The sequence below is a fragment of the Mixophyes fleayi genome, chromosome 8 (genome assembly GCF_038048845.1).
Source record: "Mixophyes fleayi isolate aMixFle1 chromosome 8, aMixFle1.hap1, whole genome shotgun sequence".
NCBI classification, from domain to species: Eukaryota; Metazoa; Chordata; class Amphibia; order Anura; family Limnodynastidae; genus Mixophyes; species Mixophyes fleayi.
The window spans coordinates 45,796,233-45,817,875 of NC_134409.1; the positions used below are offsets into that span (position 1 = coordinate 45,796,233).

Here is a 21,643-nt window from a genome sequence, read left to right on the forward strand (position 1 = left end):
GTTAACTGACTTCACTATTCTAATTTTTTTGTCAAATAATGTCAGTATACCAAATTTCAGGTCAATTGGATGAGCCCTTTCTGAGAAAATAGTTTTTTCCACACACACACACTAACACACGCCGCTAGGCTTTTACTTTTATATATTAGATAATGCTATGAATTTAGTAGGTCAGTGTATAACTCCGCCCAGCAGGTGGCGCTGCAGCTTGGTTTGTTTTTTTTCACACACAGACTAACACACGCCGCTAGGCTTATATATATTAGATATATATATATCCATCTTTATCGAGACTTGTGTTAAACATCCAAAAAAAGAGGCACAGTTTTCTTTTAGAGTGACCTTAAAATAGTTTGCTATCAATAGAGTTCATGACATGTCACTTTCTCATTAATGCACTAATCCATAGAATGCTGGAAGATTTCTTCTTCCATCATAGTCCAAATAGAATTTTTTCTTCTTTTTTGGTTTCACACACTGGCTGCTTTTGATTGACTGTCCAATGATGTGACTTCACAGGCAACCTATCATAAGTAGCCAGTTAGAGAAAAAGCTTGTAATTGGCTGGGTGATTAAGAGAATACCAGTTAACCCTGCCCCATTTTGCGTTAGTTGGGTCTTTTTTTAAGTGGACTTTTCTGAATGTCTATTTTTATTTTTTCCACTTGAACTATGACTGATCAATGAATAAGAAAGAAGGTTTTTTTCTATTTATTATATATAGTGGTGAAAAGGTGTTTTGGGGTGTCATTTATTCAATTAAAGTTTATTTAAGATTATTTTTTTAATTTTTTGGTATAATGGGCAGAGATCTTAAGGACTCCTGTCCATTATACTGGGACCACTGTGGTGGCAAATTTGCCACCATATAGATTCAGTCCTAATTACCACCAATTACCTCAAAGCTCAGCTAAGCTGGTCAGGAAAAACACTTCTCAGCGCAGAGCACGTTTCCTGAGGGTGGGAGGATATGCTGTATTTTTAAGTGTTATTCAGCCTGTCAAGGGATATGTGGTCTTGCTGACACCAATCCAGACTCTCTAGCACTTGGACTGCTTGAGGATTGGGAGCTGGGAGGTAGGGGAGCGTGCTGTCTGTTTTTAAAAATCTTATTTTTTTACACAGTGCACTATGAATGAGAATTGTTTATGTTTTTAAAAGTATAGGATGAGACCCAGCACTAATGCACCTACTCTGCACTAGAAATGCCTTTACTTTGCCCAAATATTCCCCTCTGCCTGTGACCTCCAAAGTGTAAAATAAGCATGATATGTGTATCAATATCATACCAATGCATTGGGAAACACAGCATAGATGTACTCTATTGTTATTATTATCATTGTTATTTGTTATTATTATGATCATACATCATCTGGCTTAACTAGAAGTTACAAGCATAAAACAGTAAACCAATGCTTTTCAAATTAAGAATTTTATTGTTCCACAATATAAGTTAATTAACGAAGATAGTGAGTTGCTTTTTACCAAAACAAAGTTCTAAAAATATTTTTTACATAAAATTATAAAATATTTTTTCAGTTATATTTAAAAAAAAGTTAATTTGGTTATTGAGCAGTTCCTGTGGCAGTGCTCTTCAGTGCAAAGTTTAGGTACAAATTTAGTAATCAGAGTAGGTTAGACATCAAATAATTATGACCATTATAGTACAATATAGTGAAGAAATTAAAGTCAAGTACCTTCTCAAAATATACAGAATCAATTAACATATTAAAACCAATCTATGACTTAATTATGTTACATTCAATAATATATTCAATAACATATTTCATCTCCATGCTATTCAAGACATATGTAGAACATACGTCACACAGTATGTAGAGAGATACTATACAAAGCTTGGACAATAATTGATCAGCTCTGCTGCAGTTTTGTGAGGATCGTACTATCACTAACAAGATATCCCAATACATTTAATTGCGCTCCCCCATACTGAACTTAAGTATACAGAGTGACAATGCAACCAGAGAAGCAAGCAAGGGGGCAGGCACTCAAGCAAAGATGACACCATTTAGATACAATTTAAAAATCTGCAAAGGGGTTTTGCAATGGAGAATTTGAACAATGGGTTATGCTATGACACACCAGACTAATACATTGGTGGGAATCCATTGTTTCTGTACAATGACAATGGCCATATTATAAGAAACCTGAGGTGAGTTAGGCAGTAGTAAAAGGGTACATTGAATAAAAAATGAATTAAAACCACTGTTGAGTATTTAAAGAACCACAAAACCCCCAAAACATTTTCCAATTTGAATCTTACATTGTTCAGTGTTAACCTACTAACCATACTAAATAACAGCCAAAGGAAAGCCCCTCCCACACATGTAGGTGTCCTAGTGGTATCTGACAGAGATGCAAACACTGAGAATGCAGTCATTTGAGCTAATGTGACAGCACTGACGTTGCCACTGTGTAAGGATCACCTAACCCACACAGTTGATTTCTGCAAAGCAAAACCATAAAACTGTCTGTCACTGTGTATTTGTCACAGTAATAAACATAACATAAATTAATGTGAATGAGTGAGAGTGGGTGATTTGAAGATGAGAGCTAACAGCAGAACATATACAGATTTAATATTCAAATATTACAAATTGCAAAAGCTTGACTGATGCTGTGACTCATAGGGATATGCGGGTTTGAAAAAGTGGAGATGTTGTCTATAACAACCAATCAGATTCTAGTTATCATTTATTTAGTACATTCTACAAAATGAGGCTAGAATCTGATTGGTTGCTATGGGCAACATCTCCACTTTTTCAAACCCGCAGTTCATTAAATATACCCCAAAATGTTTAAACTAAAGTTATAAAACTAAAGCTAAAAAAAGAACTGAAGAGTATCCTAAAACTGTTAGCGATATAAAGAAAGTAGAGCACTTCCATCTTGGCAGTATTAAAGATCCCTTTCATTGGCAAAATCTCTTTATTTATAAAGTGTTTTATCAGGGGAAAAAAATCTTTGAGAGTCACCTTTTAAAGTGTGTCCTGGATACATCATATACAGATAAATAGTTATCCTCAAATTATGAACAAAAAGTATTAAGTGTTACAATTACAAACATGTTTATGGAGTTGAATGACAGAAGTTTTATACAGACCTCGGACAGATGTTCGAAAATGGAGAGCCCAGTCGGAGGAGGCAAGGATAAGGGGGTAAAAGTGAGTGCATATTCTAGCAACTGAAAATACATAATATATAGCAAGCTATGAGATAAGAGAATTAATATAGTGAAGCATTTTGTACTACAGAGCTGAAGTTAAGGATTGAGTTGAAAGTCCGTAGGAAGTATGGTTAACTTTGCTCCTTTGGGTATGTAGCAATGTGGGTGTTAAAAGTAGATGAGGGGGTTGATGGAGTTAATAGTGTGTTAAACATTATTACCAGTAAATCAACCATTGAAATTGTATATTTAATATTGACCCTGAAGATTTATACTTTTTACTAATACCCAATTAATTAATAGCATACATGATGTATCCTTACCACTCTACTTTTAGAAAGATGGGTACAAATGATGCACTGTCATTTAGCATCTGCTGGACGCTACAAGTACTGCGTTCTATATTTAGTAAAAAAATATTGCTGCCAAAAGCACCACTATCCCTACAATCAAGTATACAGGAGAAATGCCTGAATTTCCTTCTACGTAGCGAGTTTTCATTGGTTTCAGTGTTCGATCCCATTGAGTTAGTATGGTTGTCCTGGCTTTGACCCACTGTCCAGGTCCACGCAGTCGATACTGATAAGGAGTACAAGGCCCAAAATAGATATTCCAGGCAAGCTTGGGATCAGTAAGACAGAGATTCAAAGAGGTAGGCTTTACGCCTAACAATTCAGCAAGTTCATCCATGTATTCCAAGTAATCCACCTGTATGGTGTGACGCTGAGTGCACACATAGCTGGAATAAAAGGTATATGACACATTAGCAGACTCCCAAATTATTGAGATGTATAGAGATTATTAATTTAAACATTAAGTTTTGCTCACAGCAGTAAATGTATACTATCAGAATAACACATTTTATTGCAAGTTTTTATGTTGCTGGGTAGTAATTATTACACTATGAATTCTTTAATTTTATATACTTCTCATCTCATCTTCATTATACAGTTAAAAAGGTGGTTAACGTTTTCTAATTTAGAAAGGAAATACTGACTACAGTGCTCCCTTATAAAATGAAAATGAAATGCTATATTATTCAGCAAATGTGGAATATTTTATAGTGTTTATATGCTTGTGTGTAGTTATATAGCCTGTCGCACCACAAGCTGAGCTGATCCTGGGAAATCGAAGCTCAGTAATTGAACCAGCACAGGGTGAAGTAGTCACAGATTCATGGGTGGAGGGATAAAACAGGAAAATAAAGAATCCCAATAAATTAAGTGATTATTTTCTTTGATATTCAATAAACAAAAATATGCACTTCTAATGTTCTCTGATCAATTGGTACATATTGCTATCAGAGAGGAGAGCAGCCTGACAATGTTGTGTATGCATTAATAAGGTTTACCAACGGTCTATCAAATTAAAAAATCACTAGATCTATTCTAAATCTTCATTTCCCATCTTTTTCCATGAATCTGTTTTCTAACATAGTCTGAACAGTGTAGAGGAATTGTAGTAAAGTTGTATTCAGTTCTAAATTTTTATAATAAACTTTATAAAAAAATGTCTATATGGCTAGGTCAATTATGCAGCAACTGCAGTGTTGGGCTGCTGATCAGGGAACCAGAGGTTATGGCACTGACCTCGCGCTCTGGCCCGAATAAGACCTAGGGGTATATTTGCTAACCTGTGTTTCCAACAAATTCTCTGAACTTTGCCATAATTTTTTTAAAATGGCAATTCTATTAAAGACAAAACCCATCGGGTGCCTTTAAATACCTGTCCCTACTCCATGAATATCACTATCCATGAGGAAGCCTTTGGCGAAACGCGTATGTTATATACCGCTGCACCTCTGCAACTTCTACATGCTCTGGATCGGAGCTAACAGAGGAACGGATTATTTTCATTCTCCTTCTGCCGCATGCGCACGCTCGGATGAAGTCATGGCCGCGGCTCCAATTTCTAGTATCTACACTACTTCGGTGTGAGGACAGAGTCGTGGGGGACATCGGAGGAAAGAGGTAACACAGCAGCCCGCACAGGGTAAGTCCTCTTCTCTCATACGCGCCGGCACTACAGACATTGACTGGACCTTAGCTCCGTAGAATATCGGAGGAGGCACTCTCTGGTACATACTGCTCATTTGCCATTTGAGACTATATGTGGGGATATTCATCTCTGCTCTATGCTATCACAGTTTCTTCATTTATCTGAAAAGAGATTACCATTCTGGAATTATATTCACAATTGGATTCATGCCACTGAACTCTACCAATCGATACCTGTTAGTTTTTTTTGTTATTATATGTACTTTATCCATTCAAGAATTTACTACTTTCTCTCGCGTGGACTTTTTAGTACCAAGTAGAAGCTGATTTTACAGATTAGAGTATCCTTTATGTACCAAAATGCATGTTATTTACCTAATGTTTCATTCTTATTTATCCATTTGTTTGGTACAATTTATTACGTATGTATAAGGTTTCAACCTGTGTTTATAATATTTGTACACGTTGATTTTATGTTTGACCCAAACAGTAATAAAACTACAAGTGTCCCACCATTTGGAATTCACTTTTATTATCACTCTGTGTGCCAAGGGGATCTCTACCATTGCTATATCTCTATCATCTAAGCATTGGGACTTCCCTTTGTATTTGGTCCCCCAGGCAGCCCCCCTCACTACACATACTTTCAAGGGAGTGCGAACCACTCTTTTTGCTCCCTTCTGTTTGTCTACTACTGTTTTATTACTCTGTTGTTCCCAATTTTAAAACGCTAGACTATGATGGAGCTATATGAATAAATGTTAATAATAATAGCTAATCTCGTTACACCCCTTTTCTTCCCAATCGTGCTTTCTTATTTTCAACTACTTGTACAAAGAGTAAGTAAAATTTACCGATTTTGCATCTCTTCTTTCTTTTTAAGAATATCCTCTTTCATGGAATTAACAGAGGGCAGCAATTTATTTCCTAAAACATAGAGACATTTAAAATGAGTTTAATAGGTCACTTTTTTTTCCACATTATACCACCAAAATCATTTAACAAGACTAGAATTACTGTATACTGCATAATCAAAATATACTATTAATCTAAAGCTGTACATCATGCAAAGTCACACATTAATCACATTGTATGCTCCCTTTAGGCAAATTAAGAGAGAAGCTCAGGTTATTCAGTTACAAAATGAACCATAATTATGTACTTCAAGTGTTGATGATATAACATTTGAGGTTGCACACAAATGTAAGTCGTCTACACCCTCCAATGAGTCATCATTTGTGTAAATTAAATGACAATGTATTACTAAATAAGAACTTTACAGGCTTGTACAGACCTGCCTAGCATTTGTCTTTAATGTTTTAAAATTTTCCTTTTAATTTAATTTAATTTAATTGTAATTTTCTTACCATTGAAGACTCTTGTGGCAAGTCGACATTGAAGTTCCGAAATGGGCATGATGGCCCCAAGTGGTTGTATCAAACCAATGACAGCTAATGTCTGTTTCTCCAGCTCTGGTAGGAAAGTGTATTTATATAAAGAGATCTTGTTGTATTGGACTTTAAGCTCATCACAGAAAGGAAAACTGAATGTGTAACCTGTTGCAAATATAACAGCATCAATGTTCTTTTCCACGGTCTCATCGTCAAAAATGGCATCAGTCTCCGTAAACTTTGCCACATTGGACTTCACAAGCACTGTGCCGGCAATAATGCGGTTTGGGAGGTCATCATTCACCATTGGATGCTGGCTAAAAATTCTATTAATACAAGGAAAATAACATCTTTTTTAAAAAAAATAAAAATAAGAACCAAGAACAAAGTATAGAAAAATTAGGCAATGGATAAAATTACACTGATATTTTTGCTAATGCCACAATAAAACTGCTATTGTGCCCGGGTACTACACAAGCCACATTCTCTACTATTTTTTTTTGTTTGACCACCTACAGAATCACTCTGCACTATATTTTAGTTTGCATTTTCCATTGGAACACATCCTGTAGCATTTATTCACTCACACATATTAACAAACGCAATAAACACATTCCAACACATCGGAATATACAGCAAGTTTCTGATCCCAAGCCCTTGAGTAAGGACTGGGAAACATTCAGAAAAGGTATGGATTTTAGAGAGTATTCTAAACCAGTCGATGGTTTTGGTTATATAAAACTGGTGATAAATTGGAGAAGGTGTGGAAAGCTGAGTCAGTGAGAAGATGTAAGCTAGAAGCTGGTGGACTCAGAGAGTAATAGCGATAAGTCACCAGGTCATGGGTAAGTAACTAGAGACTGGTGAGGAGAAGAAGATCATCTGAATAAAGACAGAAAAAACTAGACCTGGTAAATTTAATCTGCAGAATAGAGGAGGGGAGGTCCAGATGACAAATGAGGAAGGCCTGACAATGGGATCTGCACAACCTCTACCCCACCCAATTGTGCAGCGGAGGGCTAGGTCCTGATGAAGTGGTTCACATCGGATCGCATCATCAAGGCCCTGCCCAGTTCACTAGAAAGTGAAGCGGGATCCGGGAGGTTGGCCTACTCTTGACGGGAGTCCGGGAGGACTCCTTGAATTTCGGGAGTCTCCCAGACATTCCTAGAGAGTAAGCAAGTATGAATTTAAAAAAAATACAAAATTTCAATGACTGTTTAAAGTAAAGTACAAACCCAGAAATCAAAAATTACTTTTACCACAGGAAAAGAAACTATATATGTACATATTAATAATAGTGTAAGGGATTCAGCCAAATAAAATAGACAACTCGGACTTATGTTAAAATGTAAGTGACTATATGAAACCATAAGCGCAAACTCTAATGCACTAAAAATGTATATTTAGACCTTACTAATTTAAAAACACATTTCATTTTCAAAAAAATGTGTATGGTTTTAAATTGAATTCAACAAAAAATATTTTAAAAAAAACGTTGAAGAACCAGGCCAATCACAGTGCATAGAATGTAAAAAAGCCAACTAGCAAACATCAACAACTATCATATGTTTATAGCATTATAAGAGGAGCTTACAGGCCACTGCACACTCATTTTTCCTGGTTTGTACTAATTAGAGCAGTTACCTATTTAGTTCTCTGATTTCACAGGCAATTTATTGTGACCTCAACAGATTTATTTATTAAAGTACGCAAACAGAAATTGCATTTTTTACAACGGCTGAAAGGGATGTGCTTAGGTATTGTCAAAAAATATTACACAAACCCTTAAGTCATTCCTACAGCAAGTAATATATCCACTGTCGCCAAACCTTTCTTCCAGAGAAAGAGAAAATCTGTTAACAATACAAAAATATTTATTGATAGAAATGATACAGAAGTTTTTCTGGATAAAAAAAAAAAGGAAAGCCACTCAATTCTGCAACTCATGTGCAGATATTGATGGAATCATATCTGATGGTCAGTGGCTATAATGATCAAAATTTGCTTGAGATTTGATAGCACAGTACAAAATACTCTTTAGTGATGTCATGTGTCTCAATTTGTGCTAGTGCGCATAGTTTTTACCAAAGTTAAATGGTGTTTACATCAGCCGATAGGAGTATTTGGGCACAACTTGTGCAAAAATAAAACCTCACTTTGTGTCCTACGAATATTAAAATGAGGGAAGGAGGAGAACGTGTGCAGTTTTAGGGGCATTATTTCCATTGCTGAGGGTCATACAGCTATTTTCACTCTCCAAAATACTTGAATTTGGTGATTCGCTGGTAGAAACTGAAATTCAATAAATGTAGCACCATTTACAAATTTGCATCTCAATTGGGGGAATCTGTGCAAATAGAACTTCTGGGGTTGCATATATCTCACATAAAGTCACCATATTATCCATCAATACAATAGCATACTGGATACTGTTTTCCTGACCTCCTTTCTCCAGACTGTCAGTGATGAAAACTTTAATCTATTTGAATTTAAATGGTGTTTTAATTGAGTGCTTATTATATATGTGTAATTAATAGTCTTGACTAGCCAGGTCCAAACAGGGGCAAAACACTACATTGCTGTACCCTATAGCAAAATTTGGGGGAGGATTCTACAATGCTGATCCAGCATCCTGGGCCTCAGCTCTCAGAAGAGCAAAACAGGGGCCTATTTTGAGCATGTGCAGGTCTGGTGCCTGCACCGTGAAGCACCAATCAGGGTTTTACGATGCAATAGCCTTACGGGTGCATACTCTTGAGAGTCCCCCGCTCTGCTCTTCTAAGACCTAAGGAAGGGAGACCTGGCAGTGCTGGGCCATCCATGCCTTGTAGTGCCTGCACCCCACTACATTGTTGGTAGTTACACCACTGGGTCCACATTTCATCACCCAAAATATTTTAAAGAGCTAAATTTATAAAATGATCAAATCATATAAACTAGATTCCAGTCTTCTCTCCACTGTATATTTAGATTTATGAGTGAAACTGACTGAAGTAAAAGGAAGGTTATATTTTTGAAACTGTGAATCTCATGTTAAGAAAACAAACCAATGTTTTAGTGCAGAGGTGTCTTGATAATGCAACCTTTGTAGCAATCAATTTATTTCAATCTATCTTTTTGGGACTACAAACCAAATTTAAATTCAAAACTTGCTTCAAATAACATTATGTCATAAATACTGTAAAGTGCTTAATACAGGCAAGAACAAATCCCATTCATTACAATGACAGATATTATCTAACATTGTAAAGTGCATAATAAGGCAAAGTATTCAGTTACACATTTGCAATATATCTCATTTTGGAGGTCTATGGACCTCATTTAAATTTTTATTCACTGGATAAACACAGCAAAACAGGTTGGTGTTGCAATGATGCAGCTAGATGGTCCACTCTGCCCACACCAAGGTGTACACTTATTCTCCATTCTGAGGAGATACCGCTACAAATTATAAATGTGATATAGTTTGGGGAGCAATGGATAATCTGAAGAGGCGCACTATGCAAAAGCAAAAATATTTCTTCAAAAGTCCAACCTCCTGCAATTTTAGAACCACCCCTTTCATTAAATAAAACATTTCCGTTCTTCTTGTACAAAAACTGCTGGGCTTAGCCTCATTTATGATCTCCCCTCACCAAAGTGAGTATACTTTGAAAAAGTCTTTATTACATGTGAGCCATTTTTGTGTTTGATGCAATTTGTGCTTTGTGCTTTTGCACTGCGCTTCAGCTGTTTTTCACTTTGTAAATGAGGCCCTATGTGTAATGATTGTAATTAATACATTTAACTACCAGGTGGATTAATTTCATTATAGTTTATTCCATGCACAGGTACAATGTCTGTACTGTATGTTTATTTGTGTACTATAACATTTTGTATGCGGTACTTTAGCAGGTAAAAGTAAACAAGTAAAATATAATGTGCTATAATTAAGTGTATATTAGAAAACTGGGCCATGCTGTTACTTGAATACGTTTTCTTTTGCAAAACATATAGATGAACAGAATGCTGTCCACATTCGTACAAACACAGGGCACAAAAATATAGACATTTAAGTGCAAAAAGGTTTGGTTTTCTACTATAAAAGCCAGAAAAAAAAACAATTATGGTGATCTCTATAAGCATTAATTAACCATGACCAATTTGTCATGTATGCATGCATTGTGAGCATGCAATGTTTGTGTAGTTTATATAGTTGTAAATGTATATGACCTTGGCTGTACCTAGCAGTACTTGGAAGCATAGATATAGTCATAGATTGTATATTTATTATCAGTTGTATGTATTAATAGCTCTGTTGTTCTATGTTTAACTGCTAGAGAATTGCTTAGAAACAGCATTTTCAAGTAAATGAGATATTATTATAATTACAGTATAAGGACCTTAGAATTCCTTAAGGGAGGTTCCATAACCATATAGATTACTATAGACACTGTTTTTACAAATATTATTTACTGCGGTTTATACATATAATGATTTCAGCTCTGTAATGTTTATGCTTTTAATGGAAAATTAAAAAAAAAAACAATCTAAATGTGCTATAGAATACAGTTAAATTATACCTCCCAAAATGTATATTTTTGGAACTGGGACAGAAAAAAAGTGAGCATGGTCCTGTCATGCTGAGGCATGCTACATTCCAGAGGTGTGACAAGCACTTTTAACACTCCTGCCTTGCCCTAAAACACCCCTGCATTTCCATGTGCACTAGAGGCCAGTGCCTGTGGCACCCACTCACTTAGGTGAATGAGGCACTTCCCAACAGTCGTCAGTTGGGACAAAAGGTGGGACAGTCTTTTTTCAGCCTGGGGAACATGAGGAAACAGAAGCAGCTACACAGGGGCCCAAGATTCTTCTCAGCTACCACATATAGCTTTAGTCACTACAAACCCTTCATGTCATCTGGCTAATTTCTAATTTATTGCTTCCAGTCAATGAAAATAATTACTCTGAGAATATACGCCTCCATTTTTAAGGAATCTTTTAAGGTATCTAATGCTGTCATCACAAGGAAAGTGTAAATCTGTATATCTTCTGTAGAAATGTTGTCCTTAGGTTCCCATTAAGAGAAAAGATCAATTCTAGAGCCTACCTGTGATTAGGCCTCAGACCATAATTTGCATGGTCAAACCGCTTATTCATCTTGGCCTCAGCAACTTTATTCAACAAGGAAGTAGGTATGGAGTTTTTAAGTGTATTCAAAAAGCGAGTAATAGTCAACATGTCCAGAGGATAACCATAGTCAGAGACACGGTTTACAATCCAAGATCCTCTTCTGGTACTGAGAAACACCTGCAAGTAAAATTAATTTTTTTTAAAAGCTACATTTTGTACCCATCAGTATATCTATAAATTTTCCACCAACATACATTAAAAGTACCAGTGATTAATGCTCTGCTAGAGATTTTAAAAATACATCGGTTTATAAGTGCTCTATATAAATGGTCTGGTGGCTCTCACATTCCATTCTATATGTTAAGTAATTAGTCTACATCTAGAATATTTTTTTTAATATTATCTCATCTAGAAGCATAGAAAATGAGGAAGTCTGTCATTTTCATGAATACCTGGTCTTAAAAAATTGTTTTAGGAGTTTCTTTTACGATGAAAAAGATATGTCTTTGGGGTGTTTTAGGAGTGTTCTGAACCATAAAATCACTTCAGTTACACTACATAAAACGCCATCGGCAGCTCCATAGAAAAAACACTTAAAATGAACTGGGGGTCAGTAGGGTTGGAAGAGGGGAGGAGTTTTATTCTGCAGAAGTGTCCAGCTACTGTACCCTCAGTGTTCACCAGAGAGGATGAGGAACAAATAACAAAATTAGTTTAGTTTTCAACATACAGGCATCTGTGTCCACTCAGCGAAAGTAAAATTTTAAATACAGCTCATTCGTTTAGCATGTATAAAAGCAAATTATCAGGTAAAAGAACATCAGTCTTCTAAGAGTTTTGACCATCTATTTTCTCCAGCCAACTTTCTACACTTCACTAAGACGTATTTTATACGATCCAGTCAAATGTATTGTATGATCCAGGTAACTTTGTGATTACCATAAAGAATTAAACCATGCGTTATGATTATAAAAGGTTAAACATAATGGACATACTGAATGTCTTTTTTAGCACAAATAACTATGTAGCAACTATATAACTATACACTTTTATGGCTAGCACTTTAGATACTGGGAAAGAGTTTTGTCTACATAAATGTTCAGGAACACAGCAAAATATTAATTTCTGATTTAATTTAAAACTTAAAACATGAGCTATGTTGTATTTTATGTATTCTGATGATTAAACCTGAGATGCCGTCCTGCTAATTTCCACAGCGATGTCTCCACCAGAGTTTCCAATCCCGATTACAATCACTCTTTTTCCCTGAAATTCTTCTGGGCTTTTATAATCTCGGCTATGAATATAGCGCCCTTTAAACTTATTGATACCTGTAAAAGATAAGAATAGATAAATTGTATTTACTCTTATCTGTTTATAGCTTAGTGCAAAATCAAAATATTCCATTGTTAAATAACTAATTGTCACAGTTTAAGCGTAAAGTTTAGCTTTCTCTCCAATGTAATGACAATTTTGATATGACAATGACACAGCATAAAACTTTGCTGTTGTGTTTAACCTTATTTAAATAAACCTTATGAAATCATTTTGCTAAGATAATTGAGACTAGTGACATTTCAACTTTTTCTCCACTATATATTCATACACAGATCCCCACTTTCTATTTATTATATACACTATGGGCCTGATTCATTAAGGAAAGATAAAGCAAAAAAAAAAACTTTGCACCTTGGCAAAACCATGTTGCATTGGCAGAGGAAGTAAACTTAAAATGTAAGGACATGTTTACAGTTGGAATAGGGCATGTCCTAGATCAACTTTAAATTTCAGTGTAATAATAAAGGGCCTGATTCATTAAGGATCTTAAATGAAGAGGATCCTTATTTCAGTATCCTGGACAAAACCATGTTACATTGCAAGGAGTGCAAATGAGTGTTCTGTTTTGCACATAAGTTAAATACTGACTGTTTTTTCATGTAACACTCAAATACTTGTAGGCCAAAGTTAGAGGTGGTTATCAGTGAGGACACGGTACAGGTCAGATGCAGAACAAAGAAGGCATGATATTTAAGACAAATGAAGAGATGTTGTTGTTGAGGGATTTTTAGGTAAGGATGAGTAATTTGAAATATATATTTATATACAAAACATATCTAAAACATGCGGCAGAATTAAAAATGATGAAATCAGCTGACCTGGAAATTCATCAAGTGGGAGGTGGGCATTTGTGTGGTGACCACTGCAAATAAGAACTGCGTCAAATATGGCTGCCTCTTGCTTGCCATCCTTTTCAGTGATAACATCCCACTGTCCACTTGTGGCAAAGTCTGTACGCTTCTTAACACTACACACTGTGGTCTGAAATAATAAGTGACATGTCAATACAATAAGTGAAATAATAGTACAATATTTTGGTAGAAAATGTAAACAAAGTATCAGGCTGAAAAATGCAATCCAAAAGCCAAGTGCTCCCTAGATTGTGATGACGCATAGACGAAAGATCATATGTCAGGGCCTGAGGGCTAAGGTCTTCTGGATGTTACATATTTTGACTATTTATGAATTTTTAGCTTGTATATATCTGGAGTGAATATACTGTGTACTTTATTATTGTTGCTGAGGAATTTCTGTGTTCATATAAAAGTACAAAGCCACTGGCTTGTGTGCTATATAAGGACTATGGGTCTGATTCATTAAGGAAACGTAAGCAAAAAATTGAGTAAGTTTTCTTACTCAAGTTTTCTGGGACAAAACAATGTTGCAATGCAAGGGGTGCAAATGAGTTTATTATTTTGCACATAAGGAAAATACTGTCTGTTTTTTCATGTAGCACACAAATACTTGATAGCTTATTTGTACACTAAAATGTAAAGTTGCTCTAGGACATGCCCTACCCCAAATATAAATATGCCATCACATTTTAAATGTACCTCCCTCTCCAATGCAACATGGTTTTGACTTTCTTACTTACTTTTGCTTAAGTTTGCTTAAGGAATCAGGCCCTATACGTGCCAAAACTCTAGGCTTCTAAAATGCTTATAAATATAAGTTATAAGTTATTATAGTTAGTGTCATGTGCAAGCTAATGTTTAGGCATAAATCTGCAAATATATGTTTGTGAATTACTTCTTAGAAATAGTGTGACCTGGTTCTCTTAGAAGCTGTTAGATCAATGGGTTTTGTGGATGTTAAACCACCCAGGGGGGCTGGTAGATAAGGATAGCACCTTATACCATTTATGGCAGGATGGCAAATGTGAATGCCTTTGAGGAGATCTCTTGCAAGACAATGAAATCTCACACATGTTTGGGAGGCCCCAGACAGGCCGACTGCAGAGACTGGGTTGTATGTTAATGACAGATTCAAGCTGAATAAGGGCACAGGAAAAGATCATATCATTTTCTCCAATATCATACATACCAGAGGCATGTGTGGTATGCAGATGAAGGGAAACTTAGGACCTGTTGTGTGAAGGTAAAATCATGTTCGTAAACCATACTGTTGAAAAGTTAGGACGGTGTAAAGAAAACTTGACTTAGAGGTATTCAAACAGCAAAGTCATAAGACCCTAATTTGCATTCTCCCCTCCTGTTGGTTCTGACCTCACAGGGAAGGGGGCTGGGGGGCCCTGTAGCTTGACTTTAAAACTGTATTGAAAATGTAACTCTGGGTTCTTCTGAGGGAGTCAATTCGATATTGAAGAGGTCCCATTTTTCCTGCTCCTCCCAGCACCACAGACTTGATTCTAAGTGAGGTATCAATTCTGTGTTTTATCCTTTTTATTTTATAAGAAACAATTGCACTATATTTGTATGTCATTTTATTATCTTTTTATCTTAAGCATTGTGGATGTGTCTTCCATATTAAATTACACTTAATAAGTTCTAGACTCTGTGTTCTTATGAATTCACGCGACAGTTTGGTCCAGACGCTACCTAATTGAAACTGTGCAGACCTTGTGGTTTAAGTGAACTCTGATTAAAGTAAATTGTGTTGAATTAATGCTAGGGAGAACCGAAGGCTTCCTAAATAAGAGTGTCAGCTCTTATCCGAAAAAACCTTGGTGGTGTTAATTAGTATCGCAAAGCTAGTGTGTGGCATAGATAGGGAAGTATTTAATCATTTTAGACATACCAAGTGGTTGTTGTGTGGTTAACCCTGTGTCACATAAGCGTCACGCAGACTCAGGTGAGTGCTGTTCGTGACAGTTAGGAACAGGGCTAATCACTTAACTTTACGGGAGAGTCCTTAGGCTCATAAAAGCATGGCGCTAAGCATCTGAATTTAGCCATGTTTACAGGGAAGCTAAAAGGTTGTTTTAGTTGACAAAACTTAAAATCTTTTCTAGGTAAAGTTTACTGCTGAGTCTGTATATGTGAGCATGTGCTGCAAGATACTGTCCAATGAACCTTTAGGCGATCCCCACTATGGCTGGGTACACACTACAGAAAATTTCCACTGATGCAAAATCTTGAATGATTTTACCAACAACAGAAGGAACAAAGTCCTGATCAGAATGCCAATTCATGTGTACACACTAAACAGATTTTGTACGATTTACCTCCAGATCTGTGCTCTTCATCTGTCATAACCATCGGCTGAAAAGATTGTGACCCTGCACACTGCATAGAAATCTATGGACACAGACGGGCGCGAGTCCATACACACTGTAGCATTGTAACAATATTGTTCCATCGCTGAACAACATTTTTAGTCTGGTTTAAAAATCGATACGATGTGCTTTGGAACAATAATCATTCATGATTAGAGTGTACAATCTAATGCGATATCGGGCCGAACGGTCGTTTATCGTTTGATTGGTCTGACAATCGGCTGAAAATGCTGTAGTGTGAACCCAGCCTAACCTATAAAGCTCAGAGGAGAAGTATAGATAGTAATAATTGCATCTAACATGCAGAAACAAAAAGGGAATATACTGGGCAATTGGTCAATATTGAAAAATAGGGGCATTTCCAATGATATTTGTCAATTATGGAATGGGGTCGGAAGTTACATTATTGCAACTCTTTGTTTCTTTATAGGGCGCAAAAAATATCTGCAGCTCCAAACAGAGAACATATAAAGTGATTTACAAGGGTAGAAGGACAGGGTAGGTGGACAAAAGCAAAGGAGGAACAATGAGAAAGGAGAGCACTGCTTGTGAAAACGTACAGTCTAGAGAAGCAAGGGCCAGTGGGGGTTGAGATTGGGACAGTGACAGTAAAAAAAAACACAGAGCAGAATCAGGGGGGAACAACTTTGTGTACACAAACCTAATTTTGAGGGCCAGGAAAGGGAGACAGCACTTGAAATGTAAGTTGCGTGGCAGCAGTAAATTATATTGAGCCATAGAGATATCTTCTACAACACACATATTTTATATATAGCATAAATGCACAATACTGTACAATACAGTCTTATGTTGTAATAATTTTGAGTAGAACTTGGTAAAATCACTTTACCCATGATTAGCTTCTATCATACAGGCTACATTGGGCCATTTCATCTTTCACCCTTCTGGTGGACCCTATGGAAACTTTAATAGTTCAAGTTAAATTAATTATTGGTAAATTTGCTCTTATTTCTGTACTGTCCCCTCTGGCATTGTTATTCACACCACCCTGTTACTGAAGTGTAGCCCCAGCACTAGGACACAGAGGAGACACACCAGGAACAGTTGTTTATCAACATAAGGCTGGTATGAGCGGAGGAGAACCTGTGCGGTGATAGTGTAACAACCAGGGACCCGGGACAGAGAGGAGGAGGTCCTAGGATCATCCCCTGAGAAATTTGGGAGTGGATCTGTGGCCTGCTGCCACAAGGGTCCAAAGTGCATCATAACTGAGAGAATATGAGTGAAATGGGACAGATTGTGGGGAGTGTGGCTGCATATAAAGAGGGAAAGGTATCCCCAAATTCAGAGTGCCACAACAAGGCGAAGAAGTCCCCATAATAATAAAGACGAGCCCCTGAGAGTAAAAAAAGGGTGGGCCCCAGTAAAGAAGGGGGTGGCTGCCAAAGTAGTGTAGAGTCAATTAATAGTGGGAGCATTGAGGATCTGCCATATAGAGTCCCCATGTTTAGCGATGGGAGAGCATGTAAAAAGACCATATGGGGAGGGTTGCTGCAGAGAGGGTGATCTGACCGAAGGCGTAAGTAAAGAGGCTGCAAGAGGACACTGGTGAGTGTCAGATCTACCAAGCAAGGCTGAGAGTGCACCAGACGGAGAGGGAGTCAGAGACTGCACACAGTCTCTGTGAGAGAGTCAGTGTGAGAATCCCAAGAGGGGCAGAGAGAGCACATGTGTTATAGCCCAAGGGGCAAGGCCCCACAGAGGAGGGGTGATTAACTGTGCTGGAGTGAAAAAGGAGATGTACATATTTTTTTTTGCAACTCAAGTATCATGCTGGAGTGGAGAGGAGTGTAACTAAACAGCTTATCTTTATAGATATGGTCTGGCACATAAATCATTGAGATATCTGTTTGCACTGCACCCAAAGTTACCAACCTGTGTCCAAACACCTTAAAGAGACATTGCTGAAAAACGGCATGTGCGGGGGGGGGACCTTCTGGTCATTTATACTCACGAAAGAGAGCTAGCCAAGGCAGAGAAAAGTGCAAGTGAGGAAGTGCATCACCCACCTATAAGCCTCCAGGACCACACACACAGTGCCGGGGTTACATTTCATTAGGCTTTTACATGTAGAACATCATAAGGTTACAGAGATCTTTATTAATCCTGAGTGCAGGCTAGTGTTTTATGAGCTCAAAATACCTTTATTTCTTACCTTGAAGCGGATGTACTGAAGAAGCTGAAAATGCTCGGCATATAATTTGAAATACTTCAAAATCTTAGAGTTGTGCATGAAATTTGGGAACTCATCCGGTATAGGGAAATCGCTGTAGCTCATCATCTCTTTGGAGGTGTTAATAATAACAGATCTGTAAATACTTGCTCTTCCATCCTCCGAATCTTCCTGAAAAATGCAATTGTGAAAATATGTCGGTTAATATGTCCGGAGAAAATTACACCATATAATTTACTATACTATATATGCTAGCTATGGTATTCAGTTCTATGCAAACATTTGGGCACCTCTTGTCAAGTTACATATGTTCCTAAAACTTTAAGTGAAAAGAACACAACATTTGCAAACTTAAACATGACATATTTACTATTTGCAGAACTTAATAGAAGAAATTAAAATGTAAAACAGAGAATGTGACATGTAATATTTGGGCACCCTTCCAGTTGATTAACATTTTTTGTTTATGACCTCAATACTTGATAGACTCATTAGGCCTTAAATTAAGCCAGGTGAGGTAAATTCCATAGTTGAATAAATATTTTGAACCTTCCAACCTCTCAGTATGCTGTGCCTATTCTCAACAACCAAAGGCTTTTCTAGCCAGCTGACTGAGGACTTGGAAGTAAAGATAATTGCTTGTTACAAGGCCGGGAAGGCTATAAAAAGATACCTTCACGCTTGGTATTCCCCCTCTGAGAAACATTAGGGAGTGAAAGTTAGGGTATACTTTTGAAATCGAGGCCAAATCTCCAAGAAAAATCAGTGAAAGAATTGCTTGTAAATGTTAGAAGCTATGGTCACAGTCGTGCACCATCGCAAGTTCCTCCTCCCGTTGGCCGCTCAGTTACCAAAGACGCTTCCGAGTGGCTGGGCAGTAGTTTGAAGTTGTAATGATGTGACTGCTTACATCCAAATTTAGCTGCAAGGACTCAGTTCCTCATGGAACATCATAGCCTGTACCTACAGTAGGTGATAGATGCAGTGTATTTGTATTAAGCAGTTTACCTCTTATTACCAATATCCCTGACAGCAGTATGACTACTCTTTCTATCACTGCCATCTTTAACCTTTGCCTGGACATTGGACCTGGCCACCTGCCCTGACCTCTGCCTGGACCTTTGGACCTTTTGTTCCATTTTGTCTTGTTTGGACCCGTTTATTGTGTTGTGTGCTCAGCTGATAGTGCATGAGGTATTGGGTACTGTCATAGTTTCTCCTATATTTTCTGCGCCAGCACCTTCATAAGAATAAGCCTCTAGTACTGCATGCACAAGACCTGCGACAAAGGAGTACCAGTGAACATGTTGTGGTGCCATACACTGGACTCCTCCAATAAACTTCAAGAATCAGGATAATGCATTAATGCATGATCTTCCCATTTAGTAGCTCCTAGGGTTACCAAATAATATTTTCTCAATAGGACTTGGTTGTCCCTAGGTCTTGCGCGCAGTGTAGTAGAGGCTAATTCTAGGAAGTTGTTGGCGTAGAAAAAAAATAGGAGACACACAGCAGTAACTGAAATCAAACTGGCCTAGTAGGGAGGTAAAACATACACTAATGACTCTGCACACTGAATTATAGTGCAGGACACTACACAGGAGTCAGAGATCAGGGCAGGCAATAAAAAATAGCATAGTCTTGGCTTAGGCAGTGGTAAGGGCAAATAGCTAACAATATTAAAGTCGGGGTCTAAGCAGAGGTCAGAGCAGGCAGCTAGCAAACTAGGATAGCAGCATAGGTCAGAATAACAGAAGGAAGAATGGTCCAAGTACAACAAAGCGTTCCAACACAATACAATGCACAAGAAGTAAAGTGAACAGCTTCCTGCATTAATGTATATGCAGGCAGTCAATCAGTCTGTTCCACAGGAATCAGGATCCCATACCCGGATACGCCTGTGGAGCAATCACGTGATCATTCATTCAAACTACTCAAGTAACCCACCCATCCAATGCAGTCCGTGAAGAAATTGAAGCTGAAAAGAAATTGGATATTTCAGCTATACAACAATCCAAAACATACTTCAAAACCAACCTAAAGGACATGGATAGCAGTCTTCATATTATTGAAAATCTGCCTAAGAACTACCTAAGAATATTTCTAAAGTAGAAAAATTCTACAAGGAAATGTTGTATATAATCACACAAGAGTAAAAAGACATTTTACTGGCTGCTAGGAACACTTGGAAGCTATGATTTCTACTAAACTAGGGGGTAAGGGTAAATCTATTAAGTAGCGATTCTAGAAAATCGCTGATATTCAGTCGGAATAATTTAAAACAGCAATGGGTTTAAAGTCAAAACTTGCCTTTAAACCCATTGTCGTTTTAAATTATGTCAGCAAAGTCAACGAATATTGGCGATTTGCTAGAATCGCTACTTAATACATTTACCCCTAGGTGTTACTATTATTAATTTTTATTTATAGGGCGCCACAAAGTATCCGTAGCGCCGTACAAGGACAAACAATGGCACAGTACAAGGTGAAACAGCACAGTACAAGTAACAGTAATCACTATAACTCTGGGGGCTCAGGCACAGCATGAAAGAGAGGGAGGAAGGGGAAAAGTGAGTATCGGCAGGTAACTATGGCCCAAGAGGGTGGGCACGGATGACAGGTTGAGAGTCACTGAGGGGAGCGGAGAGAAGCGAGAGGAGACAGAGGGCAGAGGGACTGAGAGGAGGTGAGCTGAGTAGCTGGAGAGCGCAGTTAAAAGTGATGGAAACAGAAGGTAGGAGAGCCCTGCTCAAAGGAGCGAACAATCTAAAGGGAGGGGAAGACAGACAGACACATGGATGAGACGGAGAGACGGGAGAAACGGAGACGGAGTCGAGGAAGGGGGAGAAGGGAAGAAGGGATGAGAAAGAGAGGTAGCCGACCGGTGGGAGTTTAGGCATGAGACTGGAAGGCTTTAAGTACTATCCGACAGGGTGGCTCAATCTGTTAAAGTCATCAAATAAATAATAATCCTGTATTAATATGTGAATAAATATGTAATGTTTATGTTAGAGGTTTAGTTTTTTTCATCTAGAAATGCAATGAAACATGCAATTTGAATAGGGATGGCCAAACTTTTGCATAAAACCATATGCATGTCTTATGTGTTAATTCTTTCTCTGCGATATTTTGAAACTCTATAAGATTGTCATCAAGAGTTGTAAAACATATTTTACAGGCCTG

At 37.4% G+C, this 21,643-nt stretch overlaps 1 protein-coding gene across 2 annotated transcripts in view; it reads right to left on the bottom strand.

Moving 5' to 3' along the window:
* Positions 1-1,413: 1,413 nt before the first annotated feature.
* The window catches only part of LOC142099240 (flavin-containing monooxygenase 5-like), a 33,228-nt gene continuing 12,998 nt past the window's right edge, over positions 1,414-21,643 (bottom strand). For both annotated transcript variants that reach the window (XM_075182492.1, XM_075182491.1), the window contains exons 3-9: positions 18,443-18,631; positions 13,850-14,012; positions 12,882-13,024; positions 11,671-11,870; positions 6,552-6,901; positions 6,039-6,111; positions 1,414-3,926 (exon numbers count right to left, since the gene is read on the bottom strand). In XM_075182492.1, the coding sequence (XP_075038593.1) occupies positions 3,593-3,926; positions 6,039-6,111; positions 6,552-6,901; positions 11,671-11,870; positions 12,882-13,024; positions 13,850-14,012; positions 18,443-18,631 (1,452 nt within the window). In that variant the 3' untranslated portion in view covers positions 1,414-3,592. The remainder of the gene's footprint in view (positions 3,927-6,038; positions 6,112-6,551; positions 6,902-11,670; positions 11,871-12,881; positions 13,025-13,849; positions 14,013-18,442; positions 18,632-21,643) is intronic.